The 24,421-nt window shown below is 42.8% G+C and overlaps 1 protein-coding gene across 1 annotated transcript in view; it reads right to left on the reverse strand.

The window, feature by feature from the left end:
• CRACR2A (calcium release activated channel regulator 2A) overlaps nt 1-20,393 on the reverse strand; it is a 47,071-nt gene extending 26,678 nt beyond the window's left edge. The window contains exons 1-8 of the mRNA XM_081957984.1: nt 20,287-20,393; nt 13,677-13,898; nt 12,157-12,268; nt 7,357-7,510; nt 5,449-5,595; nt 4,372-4,462; nt 3,162-3,257; nt 945-1,132 (exon numbers count right to left, since the gene is read on the reverse strand). Of these exons, the coding sequence (XP_081814110.1) occupies nt 945-1,132; nt 3,162-3,257; nt 4,372-4,462; nt 5,449-5,595; nt 7,357-7,510; nt 12,157-12,268; nt 13,677-13,841 (953 nt within the window). The 5' untranslated portion in view covers nt 13,842-13,898; nt 20,287-20,393. The remainder of the gene's footprint in view (nt 1-944; nt 1,133-3,161; nt 3,258-4,371; nt 4,463-5,448; nt 5,596-7,356; nt 7,511-12,156; nt 12,269-13,676; nt 13,899-20,286) is intronic.
• Nucleotides 20,394-24,421: the final 4,028 nt, after the last annotated feature.

Below are 24,421 nucleotides of genomic sequence, written 5' to 3' on the forward strand. Positions count from 1 at the left end.
TCTGTTCATCGCCCTCCCAGAGCCTCTACGTGGGCCCTGCACTTCTTGGCATGATGAACGGGTGGAGACTCCTGGGAGGGGTGGGGTAGGCAGGGCCAACCAGTCCTTACAGCTACTGGTTCGGTGAACCAGATGTAAAACTAATCTCCGGTTCGCCCGAACCGATGCAAACCGGCTGAATCCCACCTTGATCCAGAGCTATAAAACAAATAACAGTTTACAAATTCGGAATGTAATGCCTTCACAACAGTTATTCTGGAGGGGAATTACCACATACCTGATTTTCAACAACGTTTTGCCCCTGGACAAGGTACTTAGTCCTTGAACATACACCAGTTCATTTCGTTACATTTAGTTACCATGCGAAGTTACAACCGAGCTGATTTAGGATCATTTGTCACTTTTACGACTCTTGCGGCCTCCCCATAATCAAATGGTCGAAATTTAGACGCTCGGAAACTGGCTCATAGTTATGGCGTTTGCGGTGTCCCGGGGTCACGTGATCCCCTTTTACGACCAAGCGAAGTCAATGGGGGGGGGGAGCCAGATTTAACTTATTCCTGTTACTAACTGCAGAGATTCACTTACCAACCGTGGCAAGAAAGGTCGTAAAATGGGGCAAAACTCATTTAACAAACATCTCGCTTAGCAACAGAAATGTTGGGATTCAATTGTGGTTGTAAGTCAAGGACTACCTGTAGTGGAATTACCGCAACACTCACCCATATATATATATATATATATATATATATTTGTCTAGCTCACAAAGATTCCCAGTTGCAGTTAATAAAACCTCATTTGGGCAAAATTCCCAGGCCACCCGCAGACATTTCCCTTCCAGTGGCCACTCTCTGATCAGTATGATTTCATTTGTGCAATAAAGTATCTGTCCTTTTATCAAATCAATCTCCTTAGGTTCATTCCCCTTTTCTAGAGTTACGCACATTTCCTTTTCTTCCTGCAATTGTTTAGCTTCCTCCTGAAGTATTTCCAACTGCTGTTGAGCAATAATTAACTCCTCGGAGGTTCTCTCCAGCGAAGTCAGGAGCTCTTGGTTAGTAACCCTCAATTTGGTATTTTCTGTGGTCGTGTCGCACTTCACATTCCGTAGCTCTTTGCATTGTTTGTCCAACTGTAAAAAAAGGAGGAACCATGTTTTTTTTTTTAAATTGAATGCGTTTTTATTAATCACAAGCCCATAAAACGCCTCCATGGTGTGTGTTTTTTTAAAAATTATCCTTATTGTTTTTAAAACTGACAGAAAAAGAAAAAAGACGAAAAACAAGATAGCTATAACGCAAAGGCATACATCAACGTATAAAATTTTAGTGATGACCTCTTGATGTCCCAAAGTCGAATCAATCTTTTTAAAAAACGGCGACTTTCATTTCAATACCCATTCAATATGTCCCAAAGGTCCAGAGTGTGTGTGTGTGTATTAGAGAGAGAATGTGTGTGTGTGTGGGGGGGTTGTGTGTAGTATATATGCTGGCTGTTGCAATCTGCTTACCTTCAATCAGTTACAGAACCACTTACACTAAATAAATAAATAACATTTCTGAATAAAAGAAAATGTCTTTTTTCTTTCTTTCTTTCTTTTCGCGAAATTCAATTATCATCTAGGCTTAAACCAGCATCGCCATGACAACAACGTAATAAGGCAGCTGATGGCTGAAACTGGCACTTTTTCCAAAAGAGCACAAATAAAACGAATATGGCCGTAAAACAGCGTAGAAGGGAAATAGCGGGGGGAGGGGGGGAGAGCGGCCCGTAAATCCTCCAAGAACAAGGACAACAAGCCAATTGCCTGAACGGGTTATTTTTCAGGCCATGTGAACTGCTGAGTTTACCTACACTTGAACCTTCAAACACTGATAAGAAACATTTGGGATTATTTACAGCTTCCAGTCAATGTCTCAGTCAGAGCTCCGTCGAGTCAGTTCCGTAGAGGTCAGGCTGAGATTTATGTGATACAGATCAACTGGCCAGCCAGCTAAAGAAGTTAAATTCACTATATCAGACTTGAAAATAAGCAGAGGGCATTGCAATTTGAGGGGGCTGGTCAAAGAGAAAGAACAAACCGATTATTATACTATTTTGGGAATCTTTTTACCTGTGGTTAGAGAATAGACATGAGAATTAATAGTAAAAGAAGTTATCTAAAATAGAATATGTATTCGCAGTCAATATAACTAATAAGAGTTAAATAAATTACAATGGGATTGTTATAATATTAGATATTTAAGATACTGGAAATTAAGCTAGGATGAGATTAAATAATGAATAAGACTGTATATTTTAATGTTGGCACAAAATATTTATACCCAGATGACACACTGGTTAATGGGAAATGGATTGTTTATATAAAAAATAAAATAAAATAAATATTTTTTAAAAAGGATTTGTTCCAGAGGTCTTGTGGGTCAGGCACTGTGGTGGCTTTTAAGTTTCCCTGTTTCTTTCCTATCAGAGGAAACCGAAGAAATGAACCTCTTTGCTTTTTAGAGTGTTAAATTTATATTTATTTATATTTGAGCAGACCAGGTTGATTAAAAAAAAAACCACTTTGTTTTTTAGACTTTTTGTCCAGTGGCGTATTCCAGAAAGCAAGCAAACCATCGCAAAATACAAATACTTCTTGATTTAGGATTACCATGGAGCCCCCAAATTTTCTGTTGCTAAGCAAAACAGACGTTAAAGGGAATTTTGCCCCGATTTTGCGACCTCTCTCGCCACAGCTGGTAAGAGAATCACTGCAATCGTTACGATAGTAACACGATTGTTAAGTGAATCTGGCTTTTCCCCGTTGACTTTTCAAATAGTCGTAAAAGGGGATCACACAACTCAGTCGGCAACCGTCATAAATATGAGTCAGTTGTCTAGATTTTGATAGCATCCATGGGGGACGCTGCAATGGTTGTAAGTGTGAAAAAGGGTCGTAAGTAACTTTTTTTTCAGTGCCGTTGTGTAGCTTTGAACGGTCGCTCAATGAACTGTTGTAACTCAAGGAATACCTGTACAAGCATGACTAATTTAGGACTTGGTTCAAGGCTAATGGGCTTTATTACAAGTGCAGCTAAAAAGATATAGCAGAATTGCCACCGTATGGCTGAGCTCACTTAAAAATTTGCTGCTATTACAACACCATAATTTCCACGTACTATTTTCTGCCGTTGAGTCAGTTGCTCGAATTCCTTCTCCTTTTCCACAAGTTTTTGTTCCAGTTCCTGCTGTCGGGACTGGAACCTCTCAGCACCCTGCAAAATTGGAAAATAATAAGAAGTTTAAACAATTAGTCCCTTTTAATAATTTAAACAATACAGCCAAAAGATGGACAAGCATTTCGTATTGACTCGTCAGTGCCTACATTACAATAACACGGTTGAAAATCAGCCTCAAATATAAGATCTAGCAAGAGCATTAATTAATCTCTCTATCTCTATCTCTAACATCTATATCTAATCTATATCTATCGATCTCTATCTTCTATCTATCATCTATCTATCTATCTATCTATCTATCTATCTATCTATCTATCTATCATCTATCTATCTATCTATCTATCATCTATCTATCTATCTATCTATCTATCTATCCAGCCATCCAGTCATTCCATTATCTATCTCTCATTTCTCCCTCCCTCCCTCTATAACATATCTATCTATCATCTATCTATCATCTATCTATCATCTATCTATCATCTATCATCTATCATCTATCTATCTATCTATCTATCTATCTATCTATCTATCTATCTATCTATCATCTATCTATCTATCATCTATCCATCATCTATCCATCATCTATCTATCTATCTATCTATCTATCTATCTATCTATCTATCTATCTATCTATCTATCTATCATCTATCTATCTATCATCATCTCTTTAAATGGTCATCTGTGTGTGTGTGTGTGTGTGTGTGTGTGTGTGGTGTGTGTGTGTGTGTGTGTGTGTGTACGCTCCAGCATAACTCTGGAACGCCTCAAGCAATTTCAACCAAACTTGGTACACAGATGACTTACTCTCTGGAAACAAATATTGTGGAGGTAAGACACCCCTAACACCCCTTGGGGGGGCGTGTTCTGTTAAGATACAGCCTGTTGTGCCTTAAAATGGTTTCTACTGTACTGCCTTAAAATGGCTTCTTTTACAGCCCTGTGGAGTTGCCATGGTAACTGCTTCACAGTACTCCACAAGGGGGCTCCCCCTGATAATTCATTCTATAAATGGAATGATTTCAGCACTTCAACTCATATCTTAAACAAACCATTTATTTTGCTACTTTTTCTACTATAGCGTGGGAATAACTCTATACTCATATCCTACCTCCATCTGTCCTTTAACATCCATATTAAAAAATATACTTGCCTCCAACACAACTTTTTCTTTTTCAGTTTTGATCTGCTGCTCCATTTCTTCATATAGATACTGGATTTCATCACCGTAGGCAGACATTTTGCTGATATGGAATGTTTAAAAATACAAAAAATTGAGAGGTTTTGGGCTCCGTTATGGCTGTACGTCAAAGACTATCTGGATTTACTTTGATGAGGTTTTTAATCTAGTTTTTTATTCTGTGTTCGCCAGATTCACTTAACAACTGTATTACCAACTTACCAACTAGAGCCGTGATGGAGAACCTATGGCATGCGTGTGACAGGTGGCAGGTGGAGCCATTTCTGAGGGCACACGAGGCGTTGCCCTATCAGCTCCAGTGTGCATGTCGCGCTGGACAGCTGATTTTCGGCCTTGATTATTAGCCATTTTTCGCCCTCCAGAGGGTCTCGGGGATGGTGAGGTGGAAGAGGCCATTTTCACCCTCCCCAGGCTCCTAGAAAGCCTCTGGAGCCTGGGGAGGGCAAAAAATGGACTTAGTGGGGACACCGGAAGTCAGAAAACGGTCCGTTTCCGGCCACCGGAGGGCCTCCGGGGGGGTGGGGGAGGCCGTTTTTGCCCTCCCCAGGCTCCAAGAAAGCTGTGACCACATTAGGAGCAGGTCACATGCGCATGCGCAGGGGGGGCATTAAATAATGGGTGTGGAAACGCAAGTGCATGTGATAGTGTGCGCCCATGTGCCTTTGGCACCTGAGACGAAAAATGTTCACCATCACTGAACCTTAATAACTGTGGCAAGAAAGGTCGTGAAAGAAGGCAAAATTCCCTTAGTAAGTGTCTCGCTTAGCAACAGAAATGTTGGGACTCAATTGTAGCCGTAAATCGAGGACTATCTGTACATCCTAGATGCAGGTTTTACAAGCAATTAACGGGGACGAATATTATACTCGTCACGGGGCCAAAAACCTCGTGCGGGTCCCATAAAACCTGCTGCTGTAGCCTTCAACATGCGTTACACATTCATGGGGATGTTTCTGTCCCAAAAGAATCCCGGTGAAAGAAACATGAGGTGAATCCCCTGAGAAAATCTCTCCTAAAAGAAGCATTTACTTTTGCAGGGCACACTCCAAGGTGTTCTTTTCATCGTCAGCTTCGTGGAGCTGAGAGAATATTTTTGTCAGGAATTCTTCGAAATTGGGAAGTAGGTGAGGCTCATGTTTCCTCAGGTGCAACCAGAGTTTCTTCACGTCGTCTTCACTGGGGGGGAGAGAAAAAGAAAAGAAAATGCAGGTTAGGATCTAATTCTCAAAGGTTTTCAGTAGAAAATATAATTTTTAGCATTCTGGTACCATAAAGTAAGGATCCTGAGGATAGATGAAAGAATCAGTGGCTTTTTCCTTTCCTTTTTTTCCCAATTCTGGTTTTATTTATTTATTGAATTTACGTGGTCTTCCATCTTAAACCTAAGGCTGTAGGCAGCGGACAGAGAATAAAAACTAGATTTAAAAAAACCTTATATAAGTAAATCCTGGTAGTTTTTGACTTACAACCATAACTGAGCCCAAAACCTCCAATGATGGAGAACCCACAACTTCTGGAGGCCAGCTGTTCCACTGATTAATTGTTCCCACTCATTACTTCAGTGCAACAAGCGGAAAGAAACATTCTAGAGGATTCCGTTTTCCACTGTGGGAACCCCAAAGCCCTTTCATTACATCATCACCTAGCAAAAGTCAACCAAGCTCGGGACTCAGGACAGCCTTCAGAGTTGCCCCTGCATGGGCCCATGGGAGTCTGACAACCAACCAGAATACAAGCTCAAAAGTCAAATCCCAACAGAGGATATACATCTCTCTCTCTCTCTCTCCCTCCCCGTCTCTCTCAAACTCTCTCAATCTCTCTCTCTCAATCTCTCTCTTTCTCTGTCTCTCAGTATCTCTCCGTCTCGGTGTCTCTCTCTCTCTGTCTGTCTCTGTCACTCTTTCTCTCTGTGTCTTTCTCTCTCTCAATCTCTCTCTCAATGTCTCTCTTTCTCTGTCTCTCTGTGTCTCTCTTTCTCTCTGTCTCTGTCTCTGTCTGTCTGTCTGTCTGTCTGTCTCTGTCTCTCTTTCAAACTCTCTCAATCTCTCTCTCTGTTTCTGTATGTCTCTGTCTCTCTGTCTGTCTGTCTGTCTGTCTCTCTCTCTCTCTTTCTTTCTCTCTCTGTGGTCCCGTCCACCATTAAAACCATCTTTCCAAACAGCCACCATTGTTTCCAGTGCCAGAGACTGAAAGATAAACCTATTGCCAGATGGAATGAAATGTGGCACGTATGTTCCTTTTGGCTTCTAGGTGCTCGCTTTTTTCGAAATGACCATAAGATCATTAGTATTTCTTATATTATTATTAACATGCTCTTTTGTTCTCTATACCTCTGAGCCTGACTGGAACTGGATGGGTGGAACTGCCAGCATGGAAGATTGGACCATGGGATGGACTTGTGGGTGTGGGGGAAAGATCATGAACTTTCAACTGCGTGGGAAAACCTGGGAAGTTTTCAGATTCGGGTTTGACAGATGTGCCAACAAGTCTCTCTTAATAAATTGGAACTTTAAGGAATACTTTGCCTTGGACTCTGATTTAATTTTGGATGTTATTTGGAAAGCTGACAAAGGGGATAAGATAGGAGAGGTTTCTGTAGGGCAAGGCTGAAGGGGAGAAGGGGAGAAGAGAGGCCGATTGTAACTACGCATTAATTTTCAACCTGTAAGTGTCGGTTTATCAAGCCCGATCACATAGTTTCATAGCGGAGCACGGGTATTCAGCTAGTTATAAATATGTTCTTTTTTCCCTCCAATGATATTTTAAACAAGTCTGGAACTGGGTTTTCTTGCACAGGTGGGTATATTTTTTCAACCTGGATATAAAGCAGCATTCGTACACACCTGACCTCTTCCCAGGCCAAAATAGCAGAAATCAGAACGACGGTGTTTCTGCGCTTTTTCTGCCTCTCCACTTGCCTTCAGCAGCCATACTTACTCCTTCAAGATATTCTGAGCTCCAAGTTGCTCCATGAGATTTGAAAACTGTTCTTCTTCTTCGTTGCCGGATGCGACGCTTTCTTTTGCTTTAGGTTGAAAGCCAGTTTCACTGACCTCAGCAAAGGATTCCTCCCTCCCAGACAAAAACTGGCCTGCAGGTTTAAAAAGATTTAATATAATATAATGTTATAACATAATAATATAATATAATATAATATAATAAATATAATATAATATAATAAATATAATATAATAAATATAATATAATATAATAATATAATAATATAATATAATATAATATAATAATATAATATAATATAATATAATATAATATAATATAATATAATATAATATAATATAATATAATATAATATAATATAATATAACCACCAATCAGAGTGCATTTCTTGCACAGGAGCGGGTGGATCAGTTGTGGGGCCCAGAGAGGGCATAAAACCAGGGCACTCTCAGCATCTCTTCCCTTTTTTTGCCCAGCACCTCAAACCATTGTAGTCCTTGTCCACCATTAAAACCATCTTTCCAAGCAGCCTCCATATTTCCAGTGTTTTTCTCCCCACTTGGAACTGAACCCAGAAGGGCATTTCTTCCAATAAAAGGTAATGATTGACTTACAACACTTCGTTTAATGACCGTTCAAAGTTACAACGGCCCTGAAAGTTACTTATGACCCTTTCACATTTACGACCGTTGCAGCGTCCCCATGGCCACGTGAGCAAAATTCAGCCTCTTGGCAACTGATTCATATTTATGACGGTCGCAATGTCCCCGGGGTCACTGTGACCTTTTGAAAGCAAAGACAATGAGGAAGCCAGATTCACTTAATAACAATAGCACTTAGACGTATATACGGCTTCACATGGCTTTTAAAACCCTCTCTAAGCAGTTTACAGAGTCAGCCAATCGCTCCCCCCACCCACCAACAATCTGGGTCCTCATTTTATCCACCTCGGAAGGACGGAAGGCTGAATCAGCCTTGAGCCTGGTGAGATTTGAACTGACAAATTGCAGGCAGCCAGCAGGCAGCAGAAGTAGCCCTGCAGTATTTGCACTCTAACCACTGCCCCACCGTGGGCTCAATAACAACTGTGTTATTTGAACAACTTGAGTGATTCAAGTTGCAAAATGGGACCAGAGCTCACTTAAGAGATTTCTGACTTAACAACATAAACGTTGGCCTCAATTGTGATCGGAAGTTGAGGACTGCCTGTAAAACGAGGCCAAGCTCGCTTAACAACTGTCTTGCTTAGCAATGGAAATTTGGGCTCAATTGTAGTCGTAAGTCAAGGACTACAGGTATATTAAGTCTTTCCAAAAGAGCAGAAGGACTTAGGTTTTCAATATACTGGATGACAAACAGATAACCGGGTCCAGTAAATGGCCTGGCAGCATCTCATGGCGTGGACACTTTTATTGAGCACCTCTAGCAATAAAAGCTCTATTAAAGTCTCCATTAAATCACTGATCACTGTTTAAATCTCCATTAAATCACCCAGATACTTATAACTGAGCTGCAGACTAAGTATCTACGAAGGCAGAGGTGTCAAACTCAAGGCCCCTGGGCCTGATCCGGCCCACAGACTGCTTAGATCTGGCACGCGGGCCGCCCTGGAAACAGGGAAGGGCCAGCTTGGGGTCTCTGCCAGCGAAAACAAAGCCCGGAAGGGATGCACCCCCCTTGGCCTCTGTTTTTGGCTGCAACGGCCTCCTGCAGGTCTCCGCCACCCCCCACCCCGCGAGCTCGTTTTTTGCTGAAAGATGGCTAGCAAAACCAACTAAAAGCAAAACAAAAGAAAAGGAGACATGTTTTCCCTTTTGCAACTGAGCATCCAAGAAGGGGCGGGAAATGAGAAAGGGAAAGAGGAAAGACAAAGAAAAAGATGGGAAGATGGGAATTAAAACATTTTTACTACCAGCTTGGTGGGCATGGCAGGGGAAGGATACTGTAAAATCCCATTCCAGGGGAAGGATACTGCCAAATCCCCATTTCCTCCCAATCAGCTGGGACTTCGGGAGGCAGCAAATAGATGGGGATGGGGCCAGCCAGAGGTGGTATTTACCGGTTCTCCAAACTACTCAAAATTTCTGCTGCTGGTTCTCCAGAACTGGTCAGAACCTACCGAATACCACCTCTGGATGGGTGCAAGGAAGGAAAAATACGGAAAGAGGGAAAGGAAGAAGAAAGGAGGCTGAAAAGGAAAGGGAAGGAAGATTATGAGAGGGAGGGAGAGTCTGAGGGAAATCCTGCCTTACCACAGGTGCCCCCAACATGAGTGATGTTGAGCTAGCCATGTTCCCCCCCCCCCAGGTCAAATACAAACTTGATGCAGCCCTCAATGAAATCGAGTTTGACACCCCTGTACTAAGGTGAGCCTCGTCCCTTGAGGTTGGATAACAAAGGAGGGCACTGCTGAATACTTTTTTTTTGTAAAAAGTGTTTATTAGTTTTAAAACACTTATAGGAAAAGGGTAATAGGGTACATAGAACATTTTGGTAGCTCCCATGTTAGAAGTGGCAATCCCCCCAGTTCTCACGCTTCTACAATTTTAAAAATGAACATGTAAAGGATAAGCATATAGAGAGTTCTTACATTATATCAGCCATATGTTCAATCCTCTCTTTCTTTGTCACTTTCTAAAGTATCAACAATTACATCAAATATATTCATTTTTGTGACCTGAGGCTTTGCGATATTGCTCCCTCCTCCCTGTCCCCAGGTGGAGCCACAGCCCCCCCCCCTTCCCCATGTCTTCTAGATTACTGCCTTCCCCCCACCTCTACTATCTTCACCCTCTGGGAGAGAGAAATGTTTTTTAATAAAGGCTTCTGCCTCGTCCACTGTCTTAATTCTGATACGGCTTCCCTCCCAGAAAATCAGCATTCCTTCTGGCAATAGCCATCTAAACCAAATTCCACTATTATATAGTTTCTTCGATAAGGAAGAATATTTCCTCCTTTTTTCTCTTATCTTTTTTGGAATTTGCTTTAGAATGGTGATTTCTTTGTCTTGATATTTTAGAGGTCCCTCCCTTTGGGCCCCTAGCACCTCATCTCTCGTGGTCCTCCTGAGAAATTTAACATGTACCTCTCTTGGAACATTATGGATTCTAGCATAAGGTGAGTTAATTCTATAAACCAGGTCCATATCCCACCACATCTGCTCTTTATTGCTTTTAAGGTATTCTGCTAAAATTGTGCTCATAATATCTTTAAGGTCTTCACTGGCACTGCTGAATACTTTGATCCTTTGGGATTTCTTCTGAGAGCAACTGGTTGTGGCGAAAGAAAGAAAGAAAGAAAGAAAGAAAGAAAGAAAGAAAGAAAGAAAGAAAGAAAGAAAGAAAGAAAGAAAGAAAGAAAGAAAGAAAAACCTAAGCCATCCCAACCGAGGCTGGGGGATTAGTCATCCAGGATATAGTAAGGAACTGAATCCACACAGAGTGTTAAATGTGGTAAGTAAACAGAGAGAATCGTATGATGCACGAACGACTGAGGGAATGTGGTAAGCCTAGCCTATCGAAGAGAAGGATTAGGGGAGACATGATGGCTGTCTTCCAGTACTTGAGGGGCTCTCACAGATAAGAGGGGGTCAACTTATTCTCCAAAGCAGCAGAGGGCAAAAAGTAGTGGGTGGAAACTTGGCTTTTTTTGTAAAATGTTTTTTTCCTTTCAAATTCATTCTTAGATATACATTCTTATAATTGTTATTTAACATATGTCAATGTGTATCATTTTTCCGCCTGTATATTTACATTTTGATATTTTCTTATTTCCCCTCCCCCTATTTAATCATGTGTCGTCTGAGATATTTATTTCATGTTTTCTTCCTTTTTCTTTCTATTTATATCTTTTTTCAAGCCACTCATAAAATCGCCCCCACATCTGGTAATACACTGATTCCTCTTTGTCCTTTATTCTCAATGTCAACCTATTCATTTCTGCACAGTCTAATATATTCTTTATTACCTCCCCTTCCGATGGGATTTTGTCTGCTATGGGTGGAAACTTGTTAAAGAGAGATCCAGAGATCTCTAGATCGATCGAGAGAAGCCTAGAAGAAGTAAGGAGAAATTTCCTGACAGTGAGAATAATGAAACAATGAAGCAACCCAAAGAAAGGAATGTCTCAATTAAAGGATCCCATGAGCTGCGGTGGCGCAGTGGTTAGAGTGCAGTACTGCAGGCTACTTCCGCTGACCGCCGGCTGCCTGCAACTTAACAGTTCGAATCTCATCAGGCGCAAGGTTGACTCAACTTTCCATCCTTCCGAGGTGAGTAAAATGAGGACTCAGATTGTTTGAGGGCAATAGGCTGACTCTGTAAACCGCTTAGAGAAGTATTAAGTCTAGGTGCTATTACCATTCCTTCCTCCCTTCCTTCCTCCCTCCCTCTCTCCCTCATTCCCTTTCTCATTCTCCTTCCTCGTGGCGCAGTGGTCAGAATGCAGTACTGCAGGCTAATTCTGCCCACTGCCACCAGTTTGATTCTAACTGTCTCAAGGCTGACTCAGCTTTCCATCCTTCCGAGGTGGGTAAAATGAGGACCCAGATTGTTGGGGTCAAAAGGCTGATTCTGTAAACCGCTTAGAGAGGGCTGTAAAAGTACTGGGAAGCGGTATATAAGTCTAAGTGCTATTGCTATTGGCTTTCCTCTAGATCAAGTTATGCTACAGAGAGATGAGAACTCCAATAATATAAATGAACGCATAAAAGAACCACCAGAATAGGAATTGACAGATAGGTGAATTACTTCTAAAGCACGATGTGGATGGAGAACTCACTGAATCCAGTAGTGAATTCTTCTAGAGTAAGAAAGCCATTGCCATCTGCATCCAGGGTGTTAAATACTTTCTCCAGCTCTTCAGGAACAAGGGGTAACTCACCATGGAGCCTCTAAAACGACAATGTTTTTTCTCAGTTACATAGACGTTACGTGTAAACTAAAAGGTTAGTTTTGAAAAGATCTCCAAAACAAAAAATGACAAATAATTTAGGTGAACGGAAGATTGCTTGTCTTTTTACCCAGTGGGATTGCAACTATCTACCATATTTTTCACACTATAAGATGCACCGGAGTATAAGACGCACCATGATTTTGAAGAGCTATATTTTAAAAAAAAGTTGTTGTTTTTTTTGCACGCTTCGTTTTTTGCACACAAAAAAGGGCACGCAGAGCTTTGGGAGGCTTGTAGAGTGCTCCTGGAGGCTGGGGGGGGGGCAAAAACAAGCTAAAAACGACCCGTTTTTCCCAAAAACAGCCAATTTTTTGCAAAAAAAAAAAAAAGGCATGTAGGGCTTTGGGAGGTTGTTAAGAGTGCTCCTGGAGGCTGGAGTGGGGCAAAAATGAGCAAAAAACAGCCCATTTTTTTGCTTGCTTTTGCCCTCCCCAGCCCCCAGGAGCATTTTGCAAGCCTCCCAAACCCGCTGCACGTCCATTTTTGCAAAGGGGGTGGGGTTTCAGTAGGCCAAAAATGCTGTATTCAGTGTATAAGATGCACCCAGATTTTCACCCTCTTTTGGGGTGTGTGTGAAAAGGTGCATCTTATACTCCGAAAAATACGGTAAGAAGAAATAAGCCTCATTAACTCATGAGGATTTCCGCCTGTGTCTTACTAAGATAATCTCTGGATTCAGACAGGGTTAGAAAGATACCAAAGAAATTTGGAACCTATGCAGTGTCTAAATTAAATAGCCATCAGTGACACAAAATTCTGCAGATACGACGCTTCACAACTGACTCGCCTTTATGATGGTTTCAGTGCCCCCCGGATCATGGGAACGCCTTTTGTGACCTTCTGACAAGTAAAGTCCATGAGGAAGCCAGATTCACTTTACCGTCAATGTTACTTAAACAATACATAAGCCAACACTCACAAGGGACTTCCTGCTAGATTTCCATCCTTCATCCTGTGTGTTATCTCTCTTGTGTTGAACTAATTTACAGCCAAGTAATAAAGTGGTAGAGCCAGTTTGGTGTGATGATTTAAGGTATTAGGCTAGAACCGTGAGTTCTAATCCCACTTTAGGCACAATGCCAGCCGGGCGACCTTGGGCCAGTCACTTTCTCTCAACCCTAGAAAAGGAGGCAATGGCAAAATATTTCTGGAAAACCTTGCCACGTAAACTGCAGGGACATGTCCAAGCAATCTCCAAGAATCGGCTATAATTTTTTGAAAAAGTTGTGAGAATAAAAATGCTATTCATTCTCGCTAGCTCCCAACTATAACTTCAAACAGGAGAGACAAATGGTTCCTTGAGAAACGAATGAAATGCTTATATAAATCTACCTTTTGCGATTTACCTGCATGTCATGGCGAGCAATAAACCCCTTCCCTTCCACATCGCAGATCCGAAAGAATTCGTGTGCTTTGGCGAACACATCCGATTGGCTTCCTGAATCACCTTCTACTTTGCTGCTTTTTGGATCTTCCTGTAGATGAGCAACGTGTTTTTTCGGACTGTCCATCTTCACAGGTTTTCATGAAGTTGCCATTCCGTTAAGTCTCAAAACACAGTCCATGAGCTGAAGAGCGAAAGAAGAGAGAACAGATTAGAACAGTTCTTTGTGATAAATTCTTTTTGCAACCACTCCTACCAATAGCTTCTGAAGTACCAGAGAACTGCCTAAAAGGTAAACATACAGCCGGTTTGACATTCTTAAGCTAGATGAGTTGACGTTGTTGCTTTATTTGTTTTATAAGGATGTGCTGAATTTCGAGAATATGTTATTCGTCAAGCTCAACAAAAACTTCTTGACGACGTAGAGCATTAAGCTAAAAATTCAATGTCAATCAATCAGTCACTCAATCAACCAGAATAGAGCTGGAAGGGACGTTGGGGGTCTTCTAGTCCAACTCCTGGCTCAAGCAGGACACCCAACAAATGGGTTTCCAATCTCTTCTTAAGAACTTCCAGTGTGGGAGCACCCACAATTTCTGGAGGCAAGCTGTTCCACTGGCTAATTGTCCTCACTGTAAGGAACTTTCTTCTCCATTCCTCCAGGTTGCTTCTCTCCTTGATCAGTTTCCACCCATTGTTTCTGGGCTTGCCTTCTGGTGCAAGTTACATCATGCCGTCATATCATCAGTTACATCATATCAACTGAAAGCTATTTACTCTTCTTCTGCCAATGAGCCAAGCTAGCGAAATGTGGGCTTAGTAGAAGATTGTTGGGGAAATCCATAGCTCGCACTAAAACTGTGCTCAGCAACAGTTCAACAAATGAGGAAAATCTATTAGGAAATAATATGCTGATGCCCTTAAAAATTAGAAATTCAGATTTGTATAAAATATTCCTTAATTAAAAGATTTGTTCTATAATTTGAAAGGAAGTTCTTTTTTCCCCGCCACAGCTATTTTGCACAAATCTCTAAATATCGTTGATTCAAGGAGAGATGTTTCTAGGCATTGTGCCAGCTATCAGCAGCAGAATTGTTACATTGCATCATCACAAAACATCTATAAAAAATTGAAAAGCCCACATGAAAATTAAGAACCAAAGTTTATTGCCAAATGTTTCTAAAAGCAATACAACCATCCAGCCCTATTGGGTGGGTGGGTGGGTGGGTGGGCGAATCACAGGATGCCATTGCTTCCTAGGCAGTTGTTTCACGATTTAATAGCTCTTACATCAGGAAATTCTATTTCATGTTCAGCCTGAATCTCCTTTCTTGAGTTCCAAGCCCTTGGTCCTTGTACAACAGAGAGAAGAGAAGGGAAGGGAAGGGAAGGGAAGAGAAGAGAAGAGAATTCTTAATTGGCCAAGTGTGATTGGACACAAGAAATTTGTCTTTGGTGCATATGCTGACAGTATACATTAAAAAGAAAAAAATACATTCCTCAAGAATCATAAAATACAACTTAGTGATAGTCATAGGATACTAAATAAGCGATCAAAATCATACTAGGAAACAAAGTAAGACAATATAAATTGTAAAGATGCAAGCAATAAGGTTACAGTCATAAGTAGAATGGAGACAGGTATTAGGAAGGATGAGAATAATATAAGTAATGCAGTCTCAGTGTTGTGGGGATTAGTTGTTTAGCAGAGTGATGGCATTCGGGGAAAAACTGTCCTTGTGTCTAGTTGTTCTGGTGTGCAGTGCCCTATAGTGTCATTTTGAGGGTAGAAGTTGAAACAACTTATGCCCAGGATGTGAGGGGCCTGTAAACATGCTGGAAGCCTTTGGATTTCTCTCGAGGGAAGAGGTTAACCAGGTCCAGAAGATGACAAAGGGAACCCAACTACCTGCTCAACCTATAAACGGTTCCCTTTGTTGAATTCAGTTTGTTATATCTTTACTTTATGAGAATGAATGCAGCCTTGTGGGCAAGATCAGGAGAATGCAGCCAGGCCTCCCCCACTTCAAATTTTTTACAGGAAGTATTGTGCATCTGTGGCACCAACACTGCTCACCCCTGTGGCGTTTAGAAATTTGCATCTGGTCGTCCGAGTTGAGCTTAATAGAGGTGGTGAGGAAATCCACGCAACCACAGGAAACAAAACAGTCATTTCAAGTGTGTCACGCTCGAAATGAACGCAACGAAATTTCATTTTCGTGTATGCCGATTAGTGTAGACTCAAAGTCACAATAAAGTTATTCTAACTCTTAAATTGTTTGCTAGGGGGGAAAAAAAATCCCGATCAGGATTTTTACACACCGTTCACTAAGACAGAGATTATGCAGGCTGAGGTCTTAGAAAATTCTGGGTGTGTGGATTTAGAAAAGAATTTGGATCTCGAGTTTCTCAAAACTAGCCCTGATGTAATGTGAATTTGGGCAGTTGAGTCTAATGGTTAAGGCACCAGGCTAGACAGCGGGAGGTGGTGAATTCTGGACCTGCTTTCGCCATGAAAGCCAGCTGGGTGACTTTGGGCCAGTCCCCCCCCCCCTCTACTCACAGGTTATTGTCGTTTGTAGGGGGAGGGAATAGGAGGAGGAAAGTATGCTTGATATGTTTGCTGCCTTGGGTTGTTTGTAAAAAATAATAAAAGCATGATGCAAACAACGAAATAAAAAAAATGTTTGGTGTCTTAACTACAGAGCATAATAAACGACAGGATAAAAAAACATCCTTATGTAGTAAGCAGGCTAGACTCATTGGATATGAGGTGGGCGGCAAATAAATTTTATAAACACACACAAACAAACACACACACACACATATACAGAGAGACAGAAGAGGAGACAAACATGGAAAGAATGAATTGCCTCTCGTGCAAACCCTATGCAGACTAAAGAGATATGAACTCTCTCTGTGTGTGTAACACTAATTCAGTTCTAAATCTCTCTCTCACACACACAAATTTATGAAGAGGGAGAGGCAATGTAATAATATTCTGGGATTCCAGTGCCCTCCAAATTACTTTCATGTCAAGAATAAAGCAGCCCTCTACCCAGCAGCTAAGTAAGTGGGATTGGAAGCACTGCCAACATCTGGCATAATAACCCCTGAGCAAACTAGATACATCGCACGCTATTCCTGACAGGGGAGCACAGCTTGCAAATATGCCAATATGTATGTACAGAAGGAGACGCACCTGGAATGTAAACCAGTTAAGGAATGGAGGTTCACCCCCTGGCAAGCAGGTTAGCACTGTCATTGTATTTTTTAGAAACTTGAGTGAAGATTTTTCACCTTGATAAAGTAACAGAATAACAGAGCTGGAGGGGACTTTGGATGTCTTCCAAATCCACCTCAAGCAGGAGAACCGATACCATTCTGGACAAATGATTGTCCAACATCTTCTTAAAGACTTCCAGTGTTGGGGCATTCACAACTTCTGGAGGCAAGCTGTTCCACTGATTAATTGTTCTAACTGTCAGGAAATTTCTCCTTAGTTCTAAGTTGCTTCTCTCCTTGATTAGTTTCCACCAATTGCTTCTTCTTCTGCCCTCAGGTGCCTTGGAGAATAGCTTGACTCCCTCTTCTTTGTGGCAACCCCTGAGATACTGGAAGATGCTATCGTGTCTCCCCTAGTCCTTCTCTTTGTTAGACTAGACTTACCCAGTTCATCTAGGTGCGCTTCACGAATCAACGTTGCGGCTCAGTGGGTAAGACGCTGATCAGAAAGGTCGGCAGTTCAGCGGTACGAATCCCTAGCACCAGGTAACGGAGTGAGCTCCCATGACTTCTCCCAGCTTCTGCCAACCTAACAGTTCGAAAGCCCATAAAAAATGCAAGTAGAAAAATAGGGACCACTTTGGTGGGAACAGCGTTCTGTGCGTCTTTGGCGTTTAGTCCAGTGGCGGGTTCCGGACCTGTCATAACCAGTAGGCTGCGCATGGGACCGAGCATCCTAGTCGGACACGTGCACTGCGCACACATGCGCACACCATCGCCCTGCGACACCCAGCTGCTTGGCGGAGGTGGCGCAGGCGCCTCACGTTGTGCACATGTGCACAGTTGGCATGGTTGCTTTAAAAACAGGTAAGGAACACGGGCGGGCCAAACGAGCCACCGTACCGATACGGTGGCCACTGCTCCCGGCTACTACTGGTACAGCCGTACCGGCCTGTATCGGCCAGAACCCACCTATCAAGGTTCCAAGAGTTGCCCTAATTAATTTACGAGCCCCGAGATGAAATTCAAAGTAAAACCATTATTAGGACTAACATCTTGGCACGGACTTCTGTGTAGCTGAAACTAAATCCCACTCAATGGCGTCTGAACTTTACCCCTATGCCCCCTCCCCTCTGGCTGAGGTCATCAATCACATTCTCCAACAGGACTTTATGGCAAGGTTCTGGACATGCGCATTCACATCCCAGTACAGAAATATGAGACTTTTACTCTGGCCAAAAGTATGCATGGCATTTCCCTCCCCTTCTCAAAGTGATAGTAGACACGGAAACGCCTTAGGCGTTGACACCACCACTGGTTTAGTCATGCCGGCCACATGACCACAGAGACCGTCTTCAGACAGCGCTGGCTCTTCGGCTTTGAAACGCAGATGAGTACCGCCCCTAGAGTGGGGAACGACTAGCACACATGTGCGAGGGGAACCTTTACCTTGACTGACCCTGGGTGAGCTCCCGTGTCTAGCATGCATTTCCTTTATTTTAAGCATAGTTCTATATATTCTCTATATGATTAGCACCTCCAAGGAGATGCTGGTTTGTGACGCGAGGTCTCTTTGTGGCTAATCTAACTGGATCTGACAAGACACCCCCCCTGTGTTCTCCTTCAGTTACATGTTTCACAGAACATTGATAGAAATGACCTCCAATGGAGGTGTCTTCATTGTTATTAAGCTAGTCCTCAACTTACAATAGTTCACTTAGTGACCGATCGAAGTTACAACAGCATTGAAAACAGTGGCCACTGTTCACACTTACAACCATTGGACACATGATTCACATTCAGATGTTTGGCCATTGATTCATATTTATGACGGTTGCAGTGTCCCTGGGTCGGGTGATTTCCCTTGTCTGACCGTCTCACAAGCAAAGTCAACGGGGAAGACGGATTCACTTAACAACCGTGTCTCTAACTTAACAACTGCAGTGGTTCACTTAACCAATGTGGCAAGAAAGCGCGTAAAACGGGGCAAAGCTCACATAGCAAATGTCTCGCTTAACAACATCCATTCTAGGCACAATTGTGGTCATAAGTCGAGTACTACCAGTATCTATCCTACTGCAGAATCTGCAGACTGAATTCGGGTGAGATTCCCCCGTACCAACAGTACACCTACAAACGAAAACTTCTTGATAAGATGGGCAATTGTAAGCGATATTTATATGAACGCTTCTAATTATGATTAGAAGGTGATTATTATACTTTTGATAAAAGTAACCAAGCACTGTTTTTACAGCTCAAGATCCTAGAAATGTATTAGCCGTGGCAATAAAGAAATAGTTTTCACAAACATTCATTCTTTCATAGGCTATAACCTCCAGTGACATCTGTCATTTTTTCCTCCTGATTCATCACCCAATAGCTGCCCATTTGATACAGAAGGCAGTTAAAAGTGGGAAATGGGTGTGTTTCTCAGGTCATATTTATATTGGGTGGCACAACTGCTTATCAAATGACAAGGCAAGAGTTGAACAAGGGTTGTTAACCCTCCGCTTCCCGCTGCGCATTGTCTGATGAAGCTGCCTTGAAAGTTTTGTGTCTCTTTTGTACACTTTTGATAACAGGGCTGCCCTTATGAAAAGATTGAGTTGGATTTGGTCAGTGGAATTGGGTTTTTTGCTTTTAAGTGAGAGCAATCAGTCCATGGAACAGAAGTTGCCTCCGGAAGTTGCGGGAGCTTCATCCCTGGAAGCTTTCAAGAAGAGACTGGACTGCCATCTGTCAGAAATGGCGTAGGGTCTCCTGCTTGGGCAGGGGGTTGGACTAGATGACCCACAAGTTCCCTTTCAACTCTGTTAATCCAATCTAAAGTGTATATCAAGTGTGCATTCCTTTTCTTTCTTTCTTTTATTTTTTAAAAGTGACACATTCTGGAATTTTAAGAATATTTTGAAAATGTCTGGAGGGAAAAATTAACACACACACACAAAAATAATAATAATAATTTTGAAACACTCTGAATTCATAACTCTAAACCTTCAAAACCTCCCTCAAACAAACTGGCTTCTTCTTGCTACTAGCTCTCAGGTGTGTGTAACTGTGCTGAACAGCATCCGCAAAAGGAAGGACGCAGCCAGCGCTGACTCTTTGAAACGCAAAAAGGATTAGTGGCTGCATTCCAATACATAAAATGCAGAGGAAGTTAACGCAGGCATGCACGCTCCTCTCTTAAACACTGCTAAAATGGCCACTTGGAAGTTGGATTTCTTTTTGTTTCTGGGTGTTTGGGTCTTTTTTTCCCCCTTTGATGCAACCCTGCCTGGACTTTAAAAAGTCTTAAAAGAAAGAAAGGAAGGAAAAGTACCCTGGCAGATGAGGGAACTACTTACCTCTCTCTGCCTCTCGTGTTGGCTGATGCCTCCTGCAGTCAAAACGGGCGGTTTTAAGCCTGATCTTTTGGTCCACCTGAGCGTAGGGACACTGAAAAGGAAGAAGGAAGAGCACAGAAGAGGACTCGGTGCCTTGCTCAATCAACACGTGGGGCTGAGAAAGGGAACGGTGGGTGGGCGGAAGGGGAGCGAGTCTAACCAGTTCTACCTCCTTTTAAGTCCTGTCAATATGCCTACTATATGCATGAGTGTGTCTCCCAGTGTGCCGTTTTCTAAAGCTGCACCAACGCTCAAGGAAGAGCCGTTAAGTTAGAGAAGATTTAGAATCTTGCCTGATTAAAAAATATATATATGGGTCATTTCATGGATCCACCCCACAATACGGTTACAGGACAGGCACTGACACAGTGAGTCAGGATTTAATATGCACAAGTGAAGAGTAATTGGGGGTGTCTTGCTTAACAAGTCAAGCAAGGATTGGGGATGTCAGGGCTAGTGAAGAGAAGGACTGGGGGTGACATGAGAGTGTTATTTCCGATACTTGAGGGGCTGCCCCAAAGAAGAGGGGGGTCAACCTATTCTCCAAAGCACCTGAAGGCAGGTCAAGAAACCATGGATGGAGACTAATGAAGGCGAGAAGCAACCTAGAACTAAGGAGAAATTTCTTAATAGTGAGCGCAATTAACCAGGGGAACGGCTTGCTTTCAGAAGTTGTGTTTTGTCACTGGAAGCTTTGAAGAAGAGTCTAGACAAGAGTCACTTGTCTGAAATGGTATAGGGCTGTGATGGTGAACCTAGGGCACGCTTGCCACAGGTGGCACGCGGAGTGCGGGCACGCAAGCCGTCGCCAGGTCAGTTCCACCGTGCATGTATATGCACCTCCCACCGGCCAGCTGATTTTCTGGTCTCTGCTGCGCATGAAGGATGTGTGCGCGCATGCACGAGGGGCACGGGCATGCACAGGGAGGCATAGGAAGCCCAGGGGTGCGGGCCCCTCCTCCAAGCTACGCTTTTGGTGCCAGGAGGCTTCAGGGAGGGCCGCCAGAATCCAGGGGAGGCATTTTCGCCCTCTCGGAGGCTCAAGGAAAGCCTCTGGAGCCTGGGGAGGGCAACCCCCCCCCCTGTGGTACAGGCAGTTGAGTAGGCCGTGATGGGGTGTGTGCAGGCAAGCATGTCGGGGGGTGGTTCACGTGTGCATATGCAGGGTGGCAAGCGCATTGCATTGTGGGTGTAGGCACACAAATGTGTGTGATAGCACATGCCCGCACGATTTTGGCACGAGAGGAGAAAAATGTCAGCTACAGGTATAGGAGTCTCCTGCTTGAGCTCCAAGATCCCTTCTAAGTGCTATTCCCAGTCCAGGTAGAAATCTTCTATAGGTAGTCCTCCAATTACAACAGTTCATTTAATGATTGTTCAAAGTTACAACAGCACTGAAAATAGTGACTTTACGACCACTTTTCACATTGAAGACCATTGTGGCATTCCCACGATCAAAATTCAGACGCTTTAGCCACTGAACCATATTTATGACAGTTGCAGTGTCCCTGGGATCACCTGATCACCTCTTGTGATCTTTTGACAAAGTCAAATGGGGAAGCCAGATTCACTTAACAATCGTGTTACTCACTTAACAACTGCAGTGATTCACTTAACAACAGTGGCCAGAAACGGCTGTAAAATGGGGCAAAGCTCACTTAACAACAGAATTTGGGGGGCTCAATTATGGTCGCAAGTGGAAGATTACCTGTATTCCACATTATGGAAAGTGGGAGAGGTCTGTTCCATAAATTGGAAAAGCACATAAGCCAAAGAAAATGAACTTGTCCTTTAGGTGACAAGCGTTGCCCTGTTTGTAAGGGAAAGTTTCAACCTGTCACGTAATTAAGAATAGTTTTTGGACAAGTTGAATGGCAAAAACCACAAAGCTGTCCCTCACATACACACACCAAGAATTGCATCGCTCATGTTTAACTGAGAAGGATTATAAAGCGGCTTTGATACTGGCAATTATGGGGAGAGGAAGAAATCCATTAAAAACTGAGCAATATTTGGGTTTTTAAAGGATTTTTAAATGGATGTTCCCATGATCCTTAGAAATCTCCTTTTACGTCAGTCTCCAGGAACTCGTTTCATCTTTTGTTTTTGTACGTGACATAATCTCCTTAATCTCCTTGCAAAAAAATGCGTTCTAGTCTAAGAACCCATCAAATATTATTTTGCCTTTTTTCCCCCCAATTGTCAGTTGATCTTGTTTTATCCCCTTAATTTTTCAGCATTTGTTTTGGCCCTCTTGGTCAGACCTGACAGCCATTCGTTCACTGGGAGGGATTTTAGTGCCAATTTTTCACATCGGGCACTTTACCAGCTGGAAGACCCATTAGTATGAGAGGGGGGGGGCTGTTGTGGCTTGTGAGTGGTGAAACAGCAGGCGGGACGCAAGCCAGATCCCACAGAAGACAGAAATGATCGCCAGGCGCACTTGATTCAAGAATAAGCACCTAAAGGCAGGACAAGAAGCAATGGGTGGAAACTAATCCAGGGGAGAAGCAACCTAGAACTGAGGAGAAACAATTAATTAATTAATAGAACAATTAATCAGTGGAACAGAAGTTGCCTCCAGAAATTGTGAAAGCCCCAACACTGGAAGTCTTTAAGAAGATGTTGGATAGCCATTTGTCTGAAATGGTATAAGGTTTCCTGCCTAGGCAGGGGGTTGGACTAGAAGACCTCCAAGGCCCCTTCCAACTCTGCTATTGCATTGTATTGTGTTGAATAAACGGTGCTTCTTGACTGAACAGGGCTGGGCTGCTTATTTAGTGTATGTTTCCTTTTCTTTTTAAGCTCTCTACGTTCGCCATTGCCAGTCCTAAGTTCTCTCTTCTCTACCGCAGTGCTTGTTCCAGTATCCCATTGCTTCATTCCACACCAGCGTTGCCCTTCCAGCATCTAGCTTTCTAGTGCCCGGTCTCCAGTTTTCCCTCACCTGCTTTTGTCTCCGTCCTCGCCCATCCCCTGGCAAGGCCAAGGAAGCATGGCACAGTCTGGTTCCAACGCCCCGATCCATCGTAACCCTGCAACCTAGGGGCAACTCTGCCCAGCTTGCCACCTGATTCTTCTTTCTTTCAACAATTCCTTTCTTCCATCTGGTTCTTCCTTTCCTCTTTTCTTCCACCTATTTCTTCCAGTCCTTCCCTTTCTTCCTTTCCTTTCCTCCTTCCATCAATTTCTTGCTTCACTTTCTTTCCTTCCTCCCACTTTCCTTTCCTCCTTCCTTCCTTCTACCCATTTCTTTCTTTTTCCTCCTTCCTTCTGCCTATTTCTTCCTTTCCTTTTTTCTATATCTTCCTTTCCTTTCCTCCACTCCACCTCCTTCCTTCCTTCTGCCTATTTCTTCTTTTCCTTTCCCATTCCTTCAACTTATTTTTTCTTTCCCCTTCTTTTTCTTTCCCCCTTCCTTCTACCTATTTCTTTTTCTTTCCCCCTTTCTTCTATCCCATTTTTCCTTTCCTTTCCCCTTCTGCCTATTTCTCCTTTTCCTTCCTTCTATTTCTTTCCATTCCTTTCCTCTGTTCCTTCCTTCTACCTATTTCTTTTCCTTTCTCTTTCTTCTTTCCCCCTATTTTTCCTTTCCTTTCCCCTTCTGCCTATTTCTCCCTTTCCTTCCTTCTATTTCTTTTTTTCTGTTCCTTTTCTCCTTGTTCCTATTTCTTCCATCCATTTCTTCCTTTCCACTCCTTTCCCCCTTCCTTCCTTCTGCCTATTTCTTTTTTCCTTTCCTTCTATTTCTTTCTTTCCATTCCTTTCCTCTGTTCCTTCCTTCTACCTATTTCTTTTCCTTTTCCCTTTCTTCTTTCCCCCTATTTCTTCCTTCTGCCTATTTCTCCCTTTCCTTCCTTCTATTTCTTTCTTTCCGTTCCTTTCCTCCTTCTGCCTATTTCTTCCTCCCATTTCTTCCTTTCCCCCTTCCTTCCTTCTGCCTATTTCTCCTTTCCCCTGCCTCCCTCCCTCCCTTCCATTCCTCCCTTCCCTCCTTTCGCCTCTCATCCCCAAAGGCGAGCCTGCCCCAGAGAGACCCACAACCGCCACTACAACCGCCCTCCAGCTGAGGAGAGCGCTCGCGCAAGCCCCGCCC

This window comes from Natrix helvetica, assembly GCF_964273705.1.
Source record: "Natrix helvetica genome assembly, chromosome: 6".
NCBI classification, from domain to species: domain Eukaryota; kingdom Metazoa; phylum Chordata; class Lepidosauria; order Squamata; family Natricidae; genus Natrix; species Natrix helvetica.